This window comes from Anser cygnoides, chromosome 21, assembly GCF_040182565.1.
Source record: "Anser cygnoides isolate HZ-2024a breed goose chromosome 21, Taihu_goose_T2T_genome, whole genome shotgun sequence".
Taxonomy (NCBI): Eukaryota; Metazoa; Chordata; class Aves; order Anseriformes; family Anatidae; genus Anser; species Anser cygnoides.
The window spans coordinates 3383298-3400070 of record NC_089893.1 but is presented as its reverse complement, the minus strand read 5'-3'; the positions used below and the strand labels follow the sequence as shown (position 1 = coordinate 3400070).

The 16773-nt window shown below is 66.2% G+C and overlaps 2 protein-coding genes across 2 annotated transcripts; both read left to right on the top strand.

Annotated features, from left to right (window-relative positions):
- Positions 1 to 1478: 1478 nt before the first annotated feature.
- SCN2B (sodium voltage-gated channel beta subunit 2) lies at positions 1479 to 6944 on the top strand. The gene is made up of 4 exons (XM_013187066.3): positions 1479 to 1705; positions 3951 to 4117; positions 4362 to 4572; positions 4711 to 6944. The coding sequence occupies exons 1-4, from the start codon at positions 1636 to 1638 to the stop codon at positions 4908 to 4910; spliced, it is 648 nt and encodes a 215-aa protein (XP_013042520.1). The 5' UTR covers positions 1479 to 1635; the 3' UTR covers positions 4911 to 6944.
- A 3915-nt stretch (positions 6945 to 10859) lies between these two features.
- Positions 10860 to 15751, top strand: SCN4B (sodium voltage-gated channel beta subunit 4). Its single transcript, XM_048063459.2, has 5 exons — positions 10860 to 11017; positions 14242 to 14405; positions 15009 to 15234; positions 15396 to 15525; positions 15617 to 15751. Exons 1-5 carry the CDS (start codon positions 10966 to 10968, stop codon positions 15708 to 15710), a joined length of 666 nt encoding a protein of 221 aa, XP_047919416.2. The 5' UTR covers positions 10860 to 10965; the 3' UTR covers positions 15711 to 15751.
- Positions 15752 to 16773: the final 1022 nt, after the last annotated feature.

Sequence of the window (16773 nt, the reverse complement as noted above, 5' to 3'; positions counted from 1 at the left end):
AAACCTGCCTGGCTGAGGGGAGCAATAAGCTGAAATGGGCTGAGAGGGGGTCCCTCTGCAGCAGGAGGGGGCTGCCTGGGCTGTACCGAGCCCCCCTGCTCTGCCCTGGCTCTGCGAGGGATGGAGGGGAGCAGGGTCCCCCCGTGCATCCCACTCACACATATCCCCTGCGCGCCCCTCTGCTCGCAGCCCACCCCTGGGCCTCTCTGCCCTGCACGGGGTGAGTCCAGGAACCCCTCTGAGGCCTCTGGGGCCCCCGTCTTGGCATGTGCTGGCTGCCGTCCTGGCCCTAAAGATAGATGTTTGACACCTGCAGGTGCAGCGCTGCGGCTGGGGACCACCTCCCGGCCCTGCTGGATGGCACACTGCAGCACCGCGCCGCTCTGCACTCCTTGGTTCACGTCGACACCCTGCTCTCTTTTCCCTGCCTGAGGCTGAGCAGGAGGAACCAGCGAACAGAGCTGGTTTCGGGGTGCTGGGGGTGCCCCGTGACCCCCTGCTGCCTTCGCAGGGAGGTGGGACCCCTTCCAGGGGGCTCTGCCTGCCCTGCACGGCTGTGAGACTGTGCTGAGTGTGCAGTGTGTTTGCTCAGCAGTGTCTGTGTTCACCCTGCTCTTTCTCTGGCGGTTTACCCTCCTGGATGCAGAGCCCCTCCGGCCTCTCCCCTGTCCCCTCCCTCCCTCCCCATGGCCCCCATGCACAGGGACCTGATGTGCTCTGGCTCCAGGGCATCCTTCACCTTTCTCCTTGCTGGTGCTGCCACAGCAAACTACGCTGTCCTGTGGCCCCGGGCAGGAGGACTAGGTGGCCGAGGGGCTGCTGTCACCAGCGCTCTGCTCCCCATGAGGCCACGTGTGGGCTCCTTCTAGCCCTGTTCTCAGCAGCCTCAACCCAGGCTTGGACTGCTTCCACTGAGGCACACTGCCTGGGCTGCTGTGCAGGCAGCCTGCTCGGGATCCTCTGCTCTTTTGGGGCCAGGCCAGTCCCTCTGCTCTCTGCCCTGCTCGGGGAGAGCGTTTCTGGGGTCCCTGGGCCCAGCTGGGCTCTCAGGAGGGGGAACTGCCGCGGGGTCACCAGCCTCTGGCTGGCCAGGAGCGATGCAGTGCTTGGCCCCAGAGGTAGGGGGGGCTGCAGGAGCTCACAGAAGCCTCCATGGTGAGGTCTGTGCCATGGGGTGATGCCTGGGGCACTTTGCTCCCCGGGGGAAGAGGAGCCCCAAGCGCTGCTTGCTCCAGCAGCAAACTTGCCCACCAAGAGGGGCTCCCAGCAGAAACCTGCTCCTTGGCCACGCTGGGCATGGAGCTGAGGAGCTGTTTGGTCCCATCGAGGGGGGACGAAGCCCCTCAGGCACAGCTCAGGACATGACCCTGCATCGCGGGGCAGCATCACGCTGGGACACCGTTTGCCTTCTGCTCAGGGAAAATTTTCCTGCCCTCCCGCTTCCTGCGCCGCGATCCGCCAACCACAGCATTTAGCGCTCCTCGCAGCCCCGCACCGCTCCGCCGGCCATATTGTGGGAATAAGGCAGCTCTCGTGTTCTATGTCACCGGCAAATAACCCGGGCGTTCGAAAAAAGCCAAACCACCACCACCCACACCACCACCAAGCCCTCTCCAAACCCTAAACTCCTTCAAAATGAGCCCGGAAGCCTGGCTCCCGCAGCCCACCTTGTACCTCACTGGCCTCAGCTTGCTGCTCTCGCTGGGTAAGTGCCGACCCGAGCCCTGCATGCACCCGGCTGCCAGGGGAGAGCACCCAGGCTGGGGAGAAGCCCCCTCCCCAAACCCTGCGAGCCCCTCCTGGCCCCGGGGAAGGGGCGAGAGATGCTGCCCTGCAGGGATGGGATGGGACGGAGCTGGGCTGCTGCGCGCCCTGCCCAAGCTGCTGCTGCTGGGCAGGGTGGGGGGCACGCCGCAGTGGCACCGTCCCCATACAAAGCCGTGCATCCCGCTGGCTGGAGGTTCCCCCAAACACAGGGCTGTTTGCACACCCTGCAGGGGGAGAGGAGCAGCTCTGGATTTGCTTGGCTGGGTGTCGGGGGGCTGCGGGGGGCTTGCGGCCGTCCCTCGGTTCGGTGCCGGGTCCGGGCGGGCAGGGGGAACCACGGGCTCTGTGCCCTGCGTGCTGCCCGGCCCCGCAGCCACGAGTGTGTGTCAGCAGCTTTGGGGCCGTATCGATCGGGGCGCAGGGATGCATCACCTCCTCGCAGCGCTGCTCGCCCCGGCCTGGAGCTGCTGGTGGGCTGCTTTGGCTTTAGGGGACAGAGGGGGAATGGAGAGCAAAACACCCAGCGAGGGCTCCTTCGGAGGCTGCGTGTAATTTTACCCCCCAGGCCCCGGGGAGCAGGGTGTAGTGTGACAGCGTTTGGGACTGCACAGAGCACAGGACAGCCTGGGCAGTCAGTCCCTGGGGATTTCTTTCCCCACTTATTTTGTCTTCAGCTGCTGGGGTGCCCCAGGTCCTAGAAATGGGATCCCCGCACATCAGCGCTCCCAGGGCATGGGCATGACCCCGAGAGGACCCCCGGCTGTGGTCCAGCAGTGCCCCGTGTCCGTGCACAGCCCCTGGTGGCACTGCAGAGCCTGAGATGCCCACTGAGCTCCCGCTGGCATCTCAGCCCCCTGCGGAGCTCTGGGGCACGCAGGGGCTGCAGCACCAAGCCAGGCACAGACACGGAGCCCAGGGCGTAGCACAGGAGCTGCAGGGCACTCAAACAGGGCCATGCGGAGACCCCTCCAGCCCCCATCTGCGGGGCTGGGTCTGCGAGGGGGCACCTGGCACAGGCAGATGCCCAGATCTTCCCTTCCACCACTGCAAGGATTGCTTAAAAGTATCCGAGCTGTGTCCAGGCGGCAGGGCTGGGGCAGCAGGGCCGGGCACCTGCTATCGCAGGTGGCGTGGGGATGCCACCAGCTCCCATCCCGCAGCTAGACCCGTGGCTTGAAGCAGCCAAATCTGCAACCTGGAGAAGAGTCCTGGGAACCGGGAGCACCTCGGGAACAAGGTTTGAGAGCGAAGGGCAGAGGTGAGGTGATCTGAAAAGCGCAAGCTGCTGGCGTCATCCCTGCCCCGTGGGGTGCCGCAGGGGTGCCACAGCCCCCTCAGCCGTCCCAGCTCCCTCCAGGGTTCTCTGTGCCCCCCCTCCTGCAGGCATAGCATCAGGGCTGGCTGCCCGCTGCCTGCACAGGGCCTGGCTCCGTGGGCAGAGCTCTGGGTGCTGCCTGGGGGCTGCTGGAGATGTGGGGAGCTACAGGGAAGGGGTGGGAGAGGGAGCGGGGCACAGCCCGTGCGCCAGGCGAGCCTCCCGGACCTGCCAGCAGCACCAGGCGCTGACCCAGTTTCTGTGCTGCAGCACGGCCGGGCTGCAGGGATCGCCTTGTGCCCCCCACCAGGAGAGGCTGAGGTCTTGTCCCAGTCGTTCCCAGCTGGAGAAGCCCTGCCTGAGCCCTGCGGGGTGGGGGGAGCGTTGCAGCCCCCAGGAGCCGGCCCTGGCTGCCGTAGGGCGCCCTGCCTGGAAGGAAACGCGGTGAGCGCAGCCATAAATCTCCCAGCAGCCGTGGCGCTGAGCCCCGGCGCTGATGCTGCATCCAGCCCTTGCACAGCGCTGCCGAGTCTGCGGCAGCAGAGCCTCGTTCAGGCAGCAAGGAGCGGGCTGGGCTTGGAGTCAGCAGAATTTAGCGCTGGTGCCATCGGCCCTCGCGCAGCAGCAAGGCGGCCTGGCAGAGCCTGCAGCTCTCTGTGCGCCGAGGGACGGTGCCAGCGCCGGGGCTGGCCCCCCGTTGTCCCCAGGAAGCCTACTCCTGGCTGGCCACAGCATCCAGGAGGGCCTGAAGGGCTCCAGGGCGAGCCCTGTGCAGCCAGCCCTGTGCAGGATGGGGTGGGGAGGTGGACATTTGTGGCCCAATTTAACTCGTCCGCATCTCCGCTCTTGTTCCCCGTGCCTGCGGCAGCGCCCTCGGGACTGGGCATGGAGGTGATGGCTCCTGCCACCATCAACGCCTTGAACGGCACCTCCGTGAAGCTCTCCTGCACCTTCAACTCCTGCTACAAGGTGGAGAACAAGCAGTTCTCCCTCAACTGGACGTACCAGGAGTGCAAGAACTGCTCTGAGGAGCTGGTGAGTCTCTCCGGGGCTGGGGATGGGCTGAGGGGTCCCGGGACCCTCTTGGCGCAGTCGTGTGGGTCCCTCTGGGTCATGAGCCCCCTCCAGATGCATGCTCCTGGTGAACGGGAGCCAGCCCACCCTGGGGGGAGTGGGGTGCAGTGTGAGCAGGGAGGGGGGTGCCCAGCTGGGGGGGGGGTGGGGCGAGCGCTCGTGGTGCTGAGCACTGTCCCAACCCCTCCCCGTGCCCGCTGCCCAGTTCCTGCAGTTCCGGACGAAGATCATGAACAAGCAGCTGGACCGCTTCGGGAACCGCGTGGAGTTCACCGGGAACCCCACCAAGTACGACGTGTCCTTCACCCTCAACAACGTGCAGCTGGAGGACGAGGGCACCTACAACTGCTATGTCCTCAACCCCCCCGACCGGCAGCGGGGCCACGCCAGCATCAGCCTCAAGGTGCTCACCAAAGGTCGGTGTGGAGCGGTCCCCTCTCCTGGCAGGCACCCAGGGGTGCTGGGCTGGCTCCTGGCTCTGCCTCGAGCCCTGCCCCTGCCTCTTGGCTGCCTCGGCGGGGGCTGCATGGCCTGACCCTGCCCTGTCTCCCCAGAGCCCCCGAAGCGCGACTCGACGGTGGCCGTCATCGTGGGCGCCTCGGTGGGCGGTTTCCTGGCTGTGGTCATCCTCGTGCTGATGGTGGTGAAGTGCGTGCGCCGGAAAAAGCAGCAGAGGCTGAACACGGACGACCAGAAGACGGAGGAGGAAGGGAAGACAGACGGCGAAGGCAACCCAGACGAGGGCACCAAGTAACGCCCCCTGCCCGCCCCCCTTCGCCCCTGTACAGCGTGACCCCCTTGATGTGCTTCCCAGAGCAAGGATTTCTGTCTCCCCCGAGCATCCCTCCTTCCATCGAAACGCCAACCCCGCCTGGAGCAGGGCACGGAGAGGAGAAGGTCCCCGGAGCCTGGCCGTGGCCGGGAGCGGGGCTGGCACTGCGCCTGGGCTGGGACCCGCTGGGCCCCGCTCCTGCTGGGCACTGTCTGGTGCCAGAGTGCTGTACGGGGCCGGGACGGGCGCTGGGGACAGCGTGACGTGGCAGAGGGAGGGACACCGAGGTCCCTGCGCACAGAGGTGGTGACAGGAGGGGCAGCAGGGGCTGGGTGTCCGCGCCCCGTCCCGCTGCACAAAGCCCCAGCGCTACGCCGCAGCCCCGAGGCGCTCCTGCTGTGCCCGGGGCTCGGACACCGACGTCCCCACCCCGAGGTGACCCCGAGAGGTGCCCGTTCCTGCAAGTCCTGTGTGAGGTGCCACGACCAGAAGCTCGTGCTCCTCGGGGCTGTCCCCACCTGCTCAGAAAGGCCAGATGACGACCGCCAGCCCGGGCGTTTTTCCGAGCGTTGCTGGTTCTTGGAGCCGCTGATGGCTCCGGGTGCGTAATGGACGTCCCCTTCTGCCGCTCGGGCTATATTTGGGCCTCAGCATCTCCGCCAAAGATGCTGGGCTGATTCTTTTTTTGTGTGCGTGCTTGCTTCCTTCCTGGGGAGGGTGGCTCTAATGGAAAGTCTTCTGCCGATGTGCCAAACCGCGGCGGTGGGGAGCAGCAGCGTGCGGCTGCTGGGAGGAGAAGGAGGAGGAGGAGGATGTGCAGGGCAGGAGGGGTGCAGCTGTGGGGCCCCATGCAGGACAGCTCCGGCACCCCGAGCAGCCCTGAGATCCCAAAACTGCCTCTCCCAGCCCCCCGAGGAGCCCTGCACAACTTGTAACTGCCATGGCCACGCACTGCCAGCCTGCCCGGTCGGGGGGCCCCGCAGTGCCAGATGCCTCCTGACTGGGGCCCCCCAAAACCCATGGCCCAGCTCCTGCCCTGCTTGCAGCGGCTCCCTCCCAGGGGCTTTGGACAAGCCCCTGCCTCTCTGTGCCCGCGTCCGGTGGCCTCAGGACGTGGCAGGGACCGGTGCCAGCTGGGGAGCGTGGGCAGCGAGAGGAGCTGGAGGTGACCTGGGGACACGTCCCCTGCTGCACCATGCCCAGGTGTTTCTTGTCCCACTGCAGGCAGGACACGCTGCTGCGTGGGGCAGGGCAGTGCGTGGAGCCCCGGGGGACCCTGTGCCCAGTCCCTTGTCCCCCCAGAGCAGCACAGCTGGGAACAGGGGAGCACTCCTCACACCTCCCTGCTCTGCCATGTCCCCAGCCTAGTGCCATCCCCACAGCTCCGCAAGCAATGCCCCCATGCCCTGGGGATGCCGGGACACTATGTGCGCCCTGCTCTGTCCCCGGTGCCCCCCGTGTCCCCTTGACCCCCCGGGGGCTGTGCTGCTGCCGTGCCCGTGCGCAGCAGGGATGCACCTCCTGCTGCCCGCTGTCCTGTGGCTTCCCCCCTCCCGCCAGCTCCCCTGCCTGGGGGGCAGAGCAGCGCTGCCTGCGCCCACACGCACACACCGCGCCGCTTTCCTGCTCAGCCGCCAGCGGTTTTTGGGGCTGCCTCCGGCTCGAGGCCAGGCTGCGAGCGGCTCCTCGGGGCACAGCCACCGTCCCCGCGGCCAAAGGTCTCCGACTGCCACGTGGCCGGTCCCGCGCCTTTCATTTCGCTCATGCACTGTCCTTGGATTGCAACTTGCCAATGCATCTGTATGTACATAGCTGTACACACCGGAGAGTCTCTGCAAATATAAATGTACAGGAGGCGCCGTTACCGGCCATGGCTGCACTTCTGGGTTTGCGCCTTCCCATGTTTTTTTTTTGCCAAGCACTCTGCTGGTGGTGGTTCTGCCAAAGCCTGATGTAGGATGTTTTTATTGCTCTTTGTACAGTTAAACGAACAAAAGAACAACAAAATGCAAACTTTGCGCTGGATGCTTTTGTACTGCTGCCTGCAGGAGGGGCAGGGCAGGGTGCCTCTCTCTGGACGTCTGCCCATGGGATTAAAAGGCTCCACTGAGCCCAGGACTTGGTCCCACATGGGCAGCGGGTTTGCTCTGGGTGCTGACCGAGCACAGAGCAGTTTGTGCTCGGGGGCTGCCACAGAGCCCAATGCTGCAGGGCAGTGCAGGTGCCGGGAGGTGGGCTTTGCTGCCCGAACCCTCCTGCACCGAGCTTCCAGGGATGCTCTGCTCACCCTGAGCTCCTCCGGCTGCGTTGCGGGGGTTCAGCCACCCCTGCTGGGCACAGAGCTGGGGGTGCCCGCTGCTGGGGGCACGGTGGGTGGTGCACCCACGGAAAGTGCACGGCACTAAAAGAAACTCTGCTGTGCCTCAGCCAGGCCCTCGTGACCCTGCCTCGCACCTTCTGCTGATGCTCTGTGCACCGAGGGAAGGGCGACAGCTCTGAGCCTCAGCTCGTCCTCGCCCCGGCACAGGGGTCCCCACACACCCCGCTGTGTGCCGCAGGGTGACACAGCACGAAGCTCCCACCTTCCTCTCCCTCCCAGGGGAAGGGCAGGGTGTCACCTCCCGGGGCTGGTGACACCGTGCTCTGCTGGCCCCGGGCTGGGGCTTGTGCCCGGACCTGGCAGGGGAGCAGAGCACAGTGGTGGAAAGAAGCCACAACCTGGGGGGGACACACAGCCCTGTGGCCGCTTGCTCTGGGGCAGTCACAGCCCTCCGGCAGGGCGAGCGCAACAAAGGACACCGGGGACCAGTTGGCAGTTTGGGGACACGACTGGGACGGGGTCCTGGCCATCCTGCGAGTGACGATGCAGGTGCTGAGGAGGGACCTGGAAAAGGGGAAAGCCCGGGGCAGCCCCGGGGGAGCTGAGGAGGGTGTGAGGGCAGCACCGCAGCCGCCGATGTCCCGCTGAAGTGGCCTCGGGCTGCATCGAGTCAAAAACTTTCTGCAGGGACACGGCTGTCCCAGTGCAGCTGCCCCTGCAGTGCCTCCCGGGTCACCGCTCCTCTTGCCCTGCTTTAAAGGGTCTGCAGAAGGGGGGGCTGGCAGCTTCGCTCCCCGGGGAGCGGGCCAGCAGCGGGACGGACGGCTCTGCGTGGCAGAGGGAGGCAGGGGAGAGGAAAGCATTGCTGGGGGGAGAGCTGCAGGCAAGGGAAGGCGGAGGGCGATAAAGGCAGCCAAGCACTCACCGCAGTCTGCGTGCCCGGACCTCTCGCTCAGCTCCCAGCCCGCTGCTCGGCGCGCCTGGCCCAGCTCCTGCCGAGTGGCTGACGGCTCCGGGCTGCCAGGCCACCTTGTCTTTTAAAGGTCACAGCCAGAGGACCTTGCAGTAAATATAAGGTGCTGATGGGAAGCTCTGCTCCGGCGTCGCCTCCTCCTCCGTCGGCAGGAGGGCTCTGCCTGCCGCCCCTCGCTCCCAGAGGTTTGGGAGGGGGCCAGGGCAGTCCCTGCGCTGGTGCCAGGGCTGCTCCCTGCAGGATGCTCCAGGGCAGCCGGGGCCAGCGCAGTGCCTGCTGCATTGTGCCGGAGGCTGCAGCCCGACGCTGCTCTGCTCAGCCCTACCCCGCTCCCCTGCCCACGTGGAGGGAAGCAGGAGCCCTCCTCGGAGAGCTGCCGGGCATTTTAACCCTCCCAGCTCCATCTGTGCAGGGCGAGCGAGGGGGACACAGGGGCTTGGTGGCTGCTGTGCCCCCCCAGTAGGCTGCCGGAGCCCACCAGAGCCCACTCACGTCCTGTAGGTCGGCTGTCCCCTGGGGCACAGCATGGGATCTGTGCCAGGGGCAGACCCGCATGGGGCACAGCACCACCATCTCCCAGTTCTCCACTCCCCAGAGCCAGACGTGCCCCGAGAACAGCTCCAGGAGTGATCTGCCAGCTGGTCGGACCCCCGAGCCCGTGCGTCCTGTCCCAGCAGGGAGGTGACAGCGTCTGAGCAGAGAGCGCTCACCTTCCTGAAACCAGACACGGCAGCCTTGTGCTGGGCTCAGCAAAAACTTTCCGCTGAGCCGCAGTATCCCCGCGCCGGACATCTCAGCATCGCGCCAAAATCCCGGGTGCCCTTCCTGGCCGCGGAGCGCACGGCTGGCGGGGGAGCAGAGCCTTTCCCAGGCCCGCGGTGGCAGCAGATGTCTCAGGAGAGCAGCCAGCCAAGGAGACCGGCCGGAGCTGCCAAGTGTGACAGCTCCATCAGGCCGCGGTGACAGGCAGCATCCCGCTCCGTGCCCTGCGGCCGCCGGGGCAGGGCTGGCCCCCACCTGCAGCGGGAGCGGGAGCACAGCCCCGGCTCGCTGCCTGCCCCCTGCCCCTGCCGGGTGCTTGGGGGGGAGGCAGGGTCTGGGGTCTGCAGGGTCCGCAGGGGCTGTGGGGGCTGCAGGGTCCCTGGGGGATGCCGGGGCTGCGGGAGCTGCAGAGGTTGCAGGGTCCCTGGGGGCTCTGGGGTCACCTTGTCCCGGGGGAAGCTGGGCTACGAGCCTGCCAAGGTTTGTGCCAGCACCCATGGGAGCCCCTTCACGTTGTCTGGCCAAGCAATAGGCCATCACGCACCCTAACAGGGATGACAGGTATCCCTCCTCCCCTTCACAGCTCTCTGCCAAGCTGCCCCTCAGAGGTGCCCCCCCCCCCCGCTGCACCCCAATTAGCAAGGCTCCAGCAGATGCAGCGCTCCTCCTCCTGTCTCCTTTGCCTGCCCGCTTGCTGCAGCTCTGCTTGCCGAGCTCTACCCGGCACCTGGCCGTACCCAGCACCTGGCCGTACCTTCCACCTAGCTGCGTTCCTCACCTGGCCGTATCCAGCACGGCCAGAGCCCTCCTGCTGCATCAGCACTCCTCTCCACGGCGCTCCCGCAGCGTCGGCTCAGGGAAGCCCAGCCCGCTGTGCCGGTATTTTTCCTGCCTCTGCTGCCAGCTCTGCAGCCCTCTGTCCCCAACCCACAGGCACTGCTGGCACCCTCTCGGTCCCCCAGGACATCCCAGTGCCCTGCAAAGCCCCCTGCTTTCCCCGTCCCTTATCCCTGGTGCTGCCAACCGGCTGGGAAGGAGCTGCAAAGGGGGCAGGAGTGGGGCATGGGGGGTCTCTCGATCTGCCCTGGAGCTGACACCTTGGACATGCGGCATCCCACGCCCAACGGAGCGTCCTGTTCAGGGGAGCTGTGCTGTAGTGCCGTACCCTGCAAGGGGGGGACAGCCTCACCTGGGGAGCCTGGCCGGGACACGTGCCTTGTGCCAGGAAGGGGCGCAGCCCCAGACGCAGGCAGTGCCGCACCTCGTCTCCCTTCCCACCACGCCTGGCCTCAGGATGCGTCACCGCCAGCAAATTGCTGCTGCGAGCAGGGGTCCTGCTCTCTAATGGACCGGGGCGGGAAGGTGCAGCTCCATCCTCGCACTTCACATCACCGGAGGCCTCCATTAGGAGGGTCCCCCGCCACCGCCCGTCGGGGTGCGGCGTGCCCAGGGTTGGCTCTAATGGATGTGCCGGTGGGGAGGCTGCTGGTACGCGAACTTCTGTGCAAACAATTACCGGGAACGAGCTCACGGCAGACAAGGGAAGTTTCCAACGCGTTCCCTTTGGCGCCAGCATTTGCTCCCCGCGCCCTGGCTCCGCGTCCTGCTCTGCGGCCGCACAGATGCTCGGAGCCTCCTCGGGCTGCCGGGGGGGGGGGGGGGCTGCAGGGACACAGCCGAGGTTACCCCTGCCCGGCTCCAGCCCTGCGTCTTTCGGGGGGGGGGGGGGGGGGCTTTTTCCATTAGCAAACGATGCCGGGGGGGCGACCTGGGGACACCCCGGGGGCGTGCGGGGGGCGCGGCGAGGGGCGCGGCGGAGGGCGCAGCGCCGCCTCCTCCTCCTCCTTTCTCCTCCTCCTCCTCCTCCTCCTGCTGCTTCTCCTCCTTCCCCCCGGCCCGGCTCCGCCCGGCACGGCTCGCCCTCGGCGGGGGCGGCCAGAGCCGGGCGCTGCGGGCAGCCGGGCCCCCCCCGCGCCGCAGCCATGGCCCCGCGCCCCGCCGCCGCCTCGCCGCGCCTGCTGCCAGCGCTGCTGGGTAAGGGACGGGGGAAAGCAGCAGCAGCAGCAGCAGCAGCTCCCCCCCGGGAACCGCCGCCCCCAGGGGTGTCCCCCCCCGCCACCGCCACCCCAAAACGGGGGCTCCCCCCGTCCCGGCGCCCGCTTTTTGCCTGCGCCGCGAGGAGCCGGCGGCCGCTGCGCGCTAACGCCACCGTCTCTGCTCCGCAGCCCGAAGCGCTGAGGATAAGTGGCTTGTCCAAGGTGACTTCGCAGCAGGGTCCGAAAGAGGGCTCCGAAGCGCCGGCTGCAGCCCCTGCCCTGCCCGCAGCCGTGGCTCCCAGCACCCCGGCTGCCTCCTGCCGCCGCCGCGGCCGCGCCCCGCTTTGCCCCTGCTCGGTGCTGAGCGGGGTCCGCTGCTGGCACCCGCCGGGGGATGGCCGGAGGGGAGCAGCCGCTGCTGCAGCACGCCCGCCGACAGGTCGTCCTTTTACAGCGCGTTTTGGAAAAGAGCCGTCTGCATGCGCTTCTGCCCGGCTCGGGGTGAACCCGCACCGCTTGGAGCATGAGCCCAGCCCCGGGTCCGGGGAGGTCCCCGGTTCCCCTGGGGGCACGGAGGAGGAAGGGGGTTTGCAGCCATCCCCTCCCTGCTGCAGCCCCTGGGCTGCTTCCAAGCCTCCCTCATCAGCGCTCGCCCATCGCTGCACCCCTGCTTGCATAGCTGGTCCTGGTGCTGGTCCTGGTGCTGGTCCTGGTGCTCTGGGGGGGTGCACAGGGAGCCTGAAACCCAAGGCTGCATTCGCAGCACTTGCTGTTGGGAAACTCCCTTGAAAGGTGTTTTAGAGGGCATAGTCCTTAGGATTATTCTAAGTGAGCTGGAGATGCCAAAAGACGTGTAAGTACCAGGCTGCCTGTGGGATCTGGGTGCTGTTCCCTGGTGACAGTGCCCAAGCTCGGTGCGGTGCGAGCTGCTCTTAGCATGGGGCTGGGACTGGGAGAGACTCGGGGGTGCTGGGGACCAGGGAACTGGGGGGGAGATGGGAACTTGTCCCCCAGGCTTCTAGGGTGGGCTGGGAGCAGGATGGGGGGGGGGGGTGTCTGTGCTGCTCTGGGTGCTTTGGGACTCCCCAGGGACTGGCAGCGGGCTCCAGGCTGCACCGGGGAGCCGCAGCGTGGCTCGGGCTATCGGTGCCCACTGGCAGGGTTAGTCCTGGCTGTCCTGCCCTGCCCTGAGCATGTCCTGCCTGGGCTCGGGGTGATTTCAGCTCCCTTTTAGCCCGTGTGGACAGGAACCTGGGCAGCCAGGCGCGGCTTGCTTGCTGTGCCAGGAGCTCGCATTGATTTTTACGGGCGATGGAAGTTTTTACGGAACAGCTTTTTCGCGGGTGGTGGAGGCATCCGGCAGCCTTCCAGGTGAACCCCATGTGCTCAGCAGGGCCGTGACTCCCAGCCTGGCTTACTGATGGGCTGCAGGTGAAGCGGAGGGCTGCCCCAAAACCTTTGTGGGGAAAGTGTTGCTCTGGGCTACTGCTGCTTTCTCTTGCCCCAAGCGCCCACCGTCCCTGCCAGAGCAGAGAGCAGGCAGCCAAGGCTCTCAGTAGCAGGGCTGCTCCCTGTCTCTGTGCCTTGTTCCTGCAGGCAGGGGAGGCAGACCCCAACCAGGGGCTTTCCCTCTGCATGGGCTGGCCCCGAGGGGTGCAAAGCAGGGTGCTGGGGTCCAAAGTGCAGCAGCTTTGGGCATGTGGAAAAGTAACAGTGGCAGGTGGCGTGGCAAGTTGAGGCAGCGATCTCCCCTGCATTTCCTCTGGGCTTTATTTAGTGGTAACTTATCGCTTCTGTCTTCCTGAGACCACAGCTTGACAGGAACAGGATCAGCCTCCGTTTACCCCATGCATGCAATTCAGATTACATTGATGATGTTATAACCGGGGCAGACAGGATTAAAAGTGTCACGAGCCACAAAGAATCATCTTTCCTGTAAGTAACTGTCCCCGTGCAGCACCCCGCCGGCCCCAGCACCCCTGCAGAGCCAGGCTCCCTCCCCCTCAGCCTTGCTGCAGGCAGCAGCCCCGCTTCCCCAGGACACTCCTGGCCGTGAAGCCCTCCTGCAGCACCCCTGGGGCTGGGCTCAGAGCGTGACGAATGCACGAGCCCTCCGTCCACTGGGAGTAGCTCTGTGGTGCTGGAGGAAGCCTCCGTAGCAGAACACCAAGTGCTTGTTGGTGAAGTTAAGTAACTCTTCCCCTGCAGTGCTCGCGCTGCAGCACTGCAGCAGGGCCCGAAGCCCAGGATGCAGGGCTCAGGGCTTGGCTTGGGCTGCGACGTGCCTGGGGAGCTCTTAGCATGGGCATGTGTGGGAGAATAAATCAGCAGCTGAGGAGGCTGCGGGGAGCAGAGCCTGAAGCTGCGGGCAGCTCCTCGGAGTTACGGGGCCGGTGGGGCGAAGTGCCCGAGTCCCCGGGGAAAGCTTTGCAGGGAGGGGTCCCCTCGGTGTCCCAGATCTGGGAGCAGCGTGCAGGATGCTTTGCCGGGTTGTTGTGAGTGGGGCTGCTCTCCCAGCCCGGAGCAAAGCATCCCCTGCCCGCAGGAAAGGGGTTTTGTGGTGCTGGGGCGGTGCACAGGACCGCCGAGCCGTTCCCCGTGGGGGACCCGGCAGCTGTCGGAGGCGCCCTCGGCTCTCGCAGCTGGGCTTGTACCGGCTCCCTCGAAGCACTGCTCGCTGCCAAGGCAGGGGAGAGGCACGGGCGAGCTGCGTCCTGCTCTTTGAAGGTCGTCCCCCAGCTCCAGCGGGAGGCTCGGTGAGGCCGGCGGGAGGGGAGGCTGCTCCGCCTGGCGAGCGCGAGCCCTTCGCCGGGGTGGAGGACGGGCAGGCTGGCGGCTGTCCAGGGCAGAAATACTAATTAGTGCGTGAGCTCCTTGCTTGCAGAACAGAGAGCTCTGCTTGGCTTTCGGCTTCCCCCCCCCCCCCCCCCCCCATCTTTAAGGCTTAGCTGGAGGAGTTGTGGATGACAACTTCTGTGATGATAACACGCGAATCGGGGCTTTAATTTGCATCTTTATCTTCGGTGACGTTCTGGATCCCTTTGAATCTGCGCTGTCTTAAGGCAGCAGACAGCTGGGTTCCTGCAGGAGGAGGACATGGAGCTGGGGCAGGAGCCTTTGCTGTCCCGCGTGGCTGCAGCACACGGACAAGGGGCCCCCAGCACAGCCCTGCCATGCTCTGGCCGTGCCGGCGCCGTGCCCTCACGCTCTGCTCCCTGCCAGGTTTGCACGTCCTCGCCATCGCCTTGGCCCTGGAGGTGTCGGTGGGGAAGACCAACACTGTGCTGGCTCTGAACGGCTCCGACGTCCTGCTGCCCTGCACCTTCACCACCTGCATCGGCTTCCAGGACCTGGTCTTCACGTGGTATTTCAACTCGACGGAGATGGTGGGTGGCTCGCCGGGCTTTGCCTCTTCTCCTGGCAGGTCCTTTCCAACGATCCCGGTGCAGAGCACCTCGGAGGCTCTCGGCTGGCTGCCCTCCTCCTCTCGCAGGATGCTCTCCTTCTGAGCTAGCCCAGCTCTGGGGGAACAGGGCGTTGCAAACAGGGGGACTCGAGCACCCGTGCATGTCTGTGCTTTTGGAGTAAAGCTCTTCTGCTCTTTCTGCTGCCTCCAGGCTCGTTTCTTTCCATAAACTGGTGATAAGTTGGCTGTTCAGGTGCAGGTCCGCACTTAGGGCAAAATACCGTTAATTTGCTCCTCCTGTGCTTGCTCTGAGATGCTAAGGGCTGCTCAGATTTTCTTCCTGCTGGGCACGCTCTGCTCTTCAAACAGTTCACAGGAGGGCTGTTGGGAGCAAGTCTGTGCTTATAGCCCCAGAGCAAAGGGACTTCAGCCCCGGTGCTCCTGCTTTTGCATGGTCCATGCCGTGGCTGCAAGAGGGAGGCTGGCCTGCTGCACCTGCGGTGCCAGGGGCGCCGGGGTCCCCATGTCTGTGGAGCGCTCGGGGTCCCTCCGACCCCGCCGTGCCGCACCCCTGCCCCTGCAGATCTACCACGGCAAGATAAAGAGCAAAACCTCCGAGCCCTTCCTGGTGAGCCGCAACCCGCGGGTGGAGTTCGTCGGCTCGACGACGGGGAAGGACAACAACATCTCCATCGTGCTGAAGGACGTGGAGCTCAGCGACGCCGGCAAGTACACCTGCCACGTCAAGAACCCCAAGGAGAAGAACGCGCAGCACAACGCCACCATCATCCTCACTGTGGTCCACAGGAGTAAGTGCTGGCCGGGGTCCTGCTCCTCCAAGTGGCGGGGGCGAGAAGCCGAGGTGCCCCCGGGGCTCCTGGTCATGGTGGGGTGCAGGGTCCTGGGGGGGCAGCGCTGCTGGGACCCCCCCACCCCGTCCTGAGGCCCCTCTGCACCTTGTCCCCGGCAGTGGAGGAGACGGACAACACCCTGACGCTCATCATCGTGGGCGTCGTGGGGGGGCTCTTCGGCCTCCTCATCCTCTTCATGCTCGTCAAGAGGGTCGTCCTCTTCATCATCAAGAAGACGCAGGATGGGAAGTGAGTGCGGGCACCGGTCCCTTGTGGATGCTGCCGGGGAGGGGGGGGGTTTGGGGGCCAGGGGTGTCAGCTGCTGTGTGCTCTCCCCCAGGAAGGAGTGCCTCGTCAGCTCCTCGGGCAACGACAACACGGAGAACGGCCTGGCGGGCTCCAAGGCGGAACAAAAAGCCCCCCCGAAGGCATGAAGCAGCGCACGGAGCCCCGGCCCCCAGCAGGGCAGGGAGCTGGGATGGGGAGAAGCCTCTCCCTTCTGTTTCCTTTCCGAAATGCCGACGCTCGAGACACGTTTCTGTTACACACGTGCCTGCAACCTGCACCGCTTCTGGGACACGGCTTCGGCTGCCGCGGGGACGGGGGCATCCTGCAGACGGGGACAGCGCTGGGACGAGGGAGCCCCCTGCCCTGCACTGCCCTGCCCTGCCCTGCGCCGAGGGAAGCGGGGCTGGGTGCTTGGGGAGCCCGCAGTGGGTGCTGTATGTGCCGTGCACCCCTGGGTGCAGGGCAGGGGGTGGCCGGGGGGCCCGGCGTGCCCGGGGGTCAGGGGTGCGATGAGATTGGGGTGTCTCGTTTTGCTCTGATGCTGAGCTTCATGTGGGTGGTTGGGGGAGCAGGGTGAGGGTGCGCAAAACTCACCGTGGGGCCGGCACATGGGGCAGAGTGGGGGCGACGTGGGGCTGCAGGAACGGCTCGGCTTCAGCTCCTCGGCTGGCACCCCGTGGGGGCTGCCGCTCCAGGATCCCTCCCTGGGCTGGTGTCGGTTCTGCCCTTCCTCATCCTCCCCTCTCCTGAAGGCAGGGATGCTCTCAGGGCCGAGCGGCCAGGGCTTAACTCGTTAAGCGGATATTTTTATATCAGATTCCCCTGGGAAAAGGGCTGGTTGCACTTCCCTCTCCTGGAGGAAAACTGGCACGGTCGGGCCCTGGCGAGAGGAGCAGGGCCAGGGCTGCCCCATCCCAATCCCGGTCCTGCCACGGGCCGGCGGGGTGACCCTGGGGCCTCGCCGTGCCTCACTTTTCCCCATCTGTAAAAGGGGATACCAACAGGGCTCTGCCTCTCAGGGCTCGCTGTGAGGCTTCCCCAGCTCACAGCCGAGAGGTGCTGCAGGGTCGCTGGGTGAGGGGTGCTCAGGAAGCCGGGGGTTCTTGCAGAGGGGGCCTGCAGTGGGGGTGCAGGCCTGGAGCAGCTGCTGTTAGGGAGCTGCGTGCCTACCGTCGTGCTGCCCCTGTGCAGGGGACCCCAAAAAGCCTC

Bases quoted from the DNA above. Each gene is read 5' to 3' on its own strand.
- SCN2B (XM_013187066.3), top strand. From the start codon at position 1,636: ATGAGCCCGGAAGCCTGGCTCCCGCAGCCCACCTTGTACCTCACTGGC. The intron at 4,118-4,361 runs GTGAGTCTCTCC...CCCGCTGCCCAG, and splicing joins AGAACTGCTCTGAGGAGCTG to TTCCTGCAGTTCCGGACGAA. The intron at 4,573-4,710 runs GTCGGTGTGGAG...CTGTCTCCCCAG, and splicing joins CCTCAAGGTGCTCACCAAAG to AGCCCCCGAAGCGCGACTCG.
- SCN4B (XM_048063459.2), top strand. From the start codon at position 10,966: ATGGCCCCGCGCCCCGCCGCCGCCTCGCCGCGCCTGCTGCCAGCGCTG. The intron at 11,018-14,241 runs GTAAGGGACGGG...GCTCCCTGCCAG, and splicing joins CCTGCTGCCAGCGCTGCTGG to GTTTGCACGTCCTCGCCATC. The intron at 15,526-15,616 runs GTGAGTGCGGGC...GCTCTCCCCCAG, and splicing joins AAGAAGACGCAGGATGGGAA to GAAGGAGTGCCTCGTCAGCT.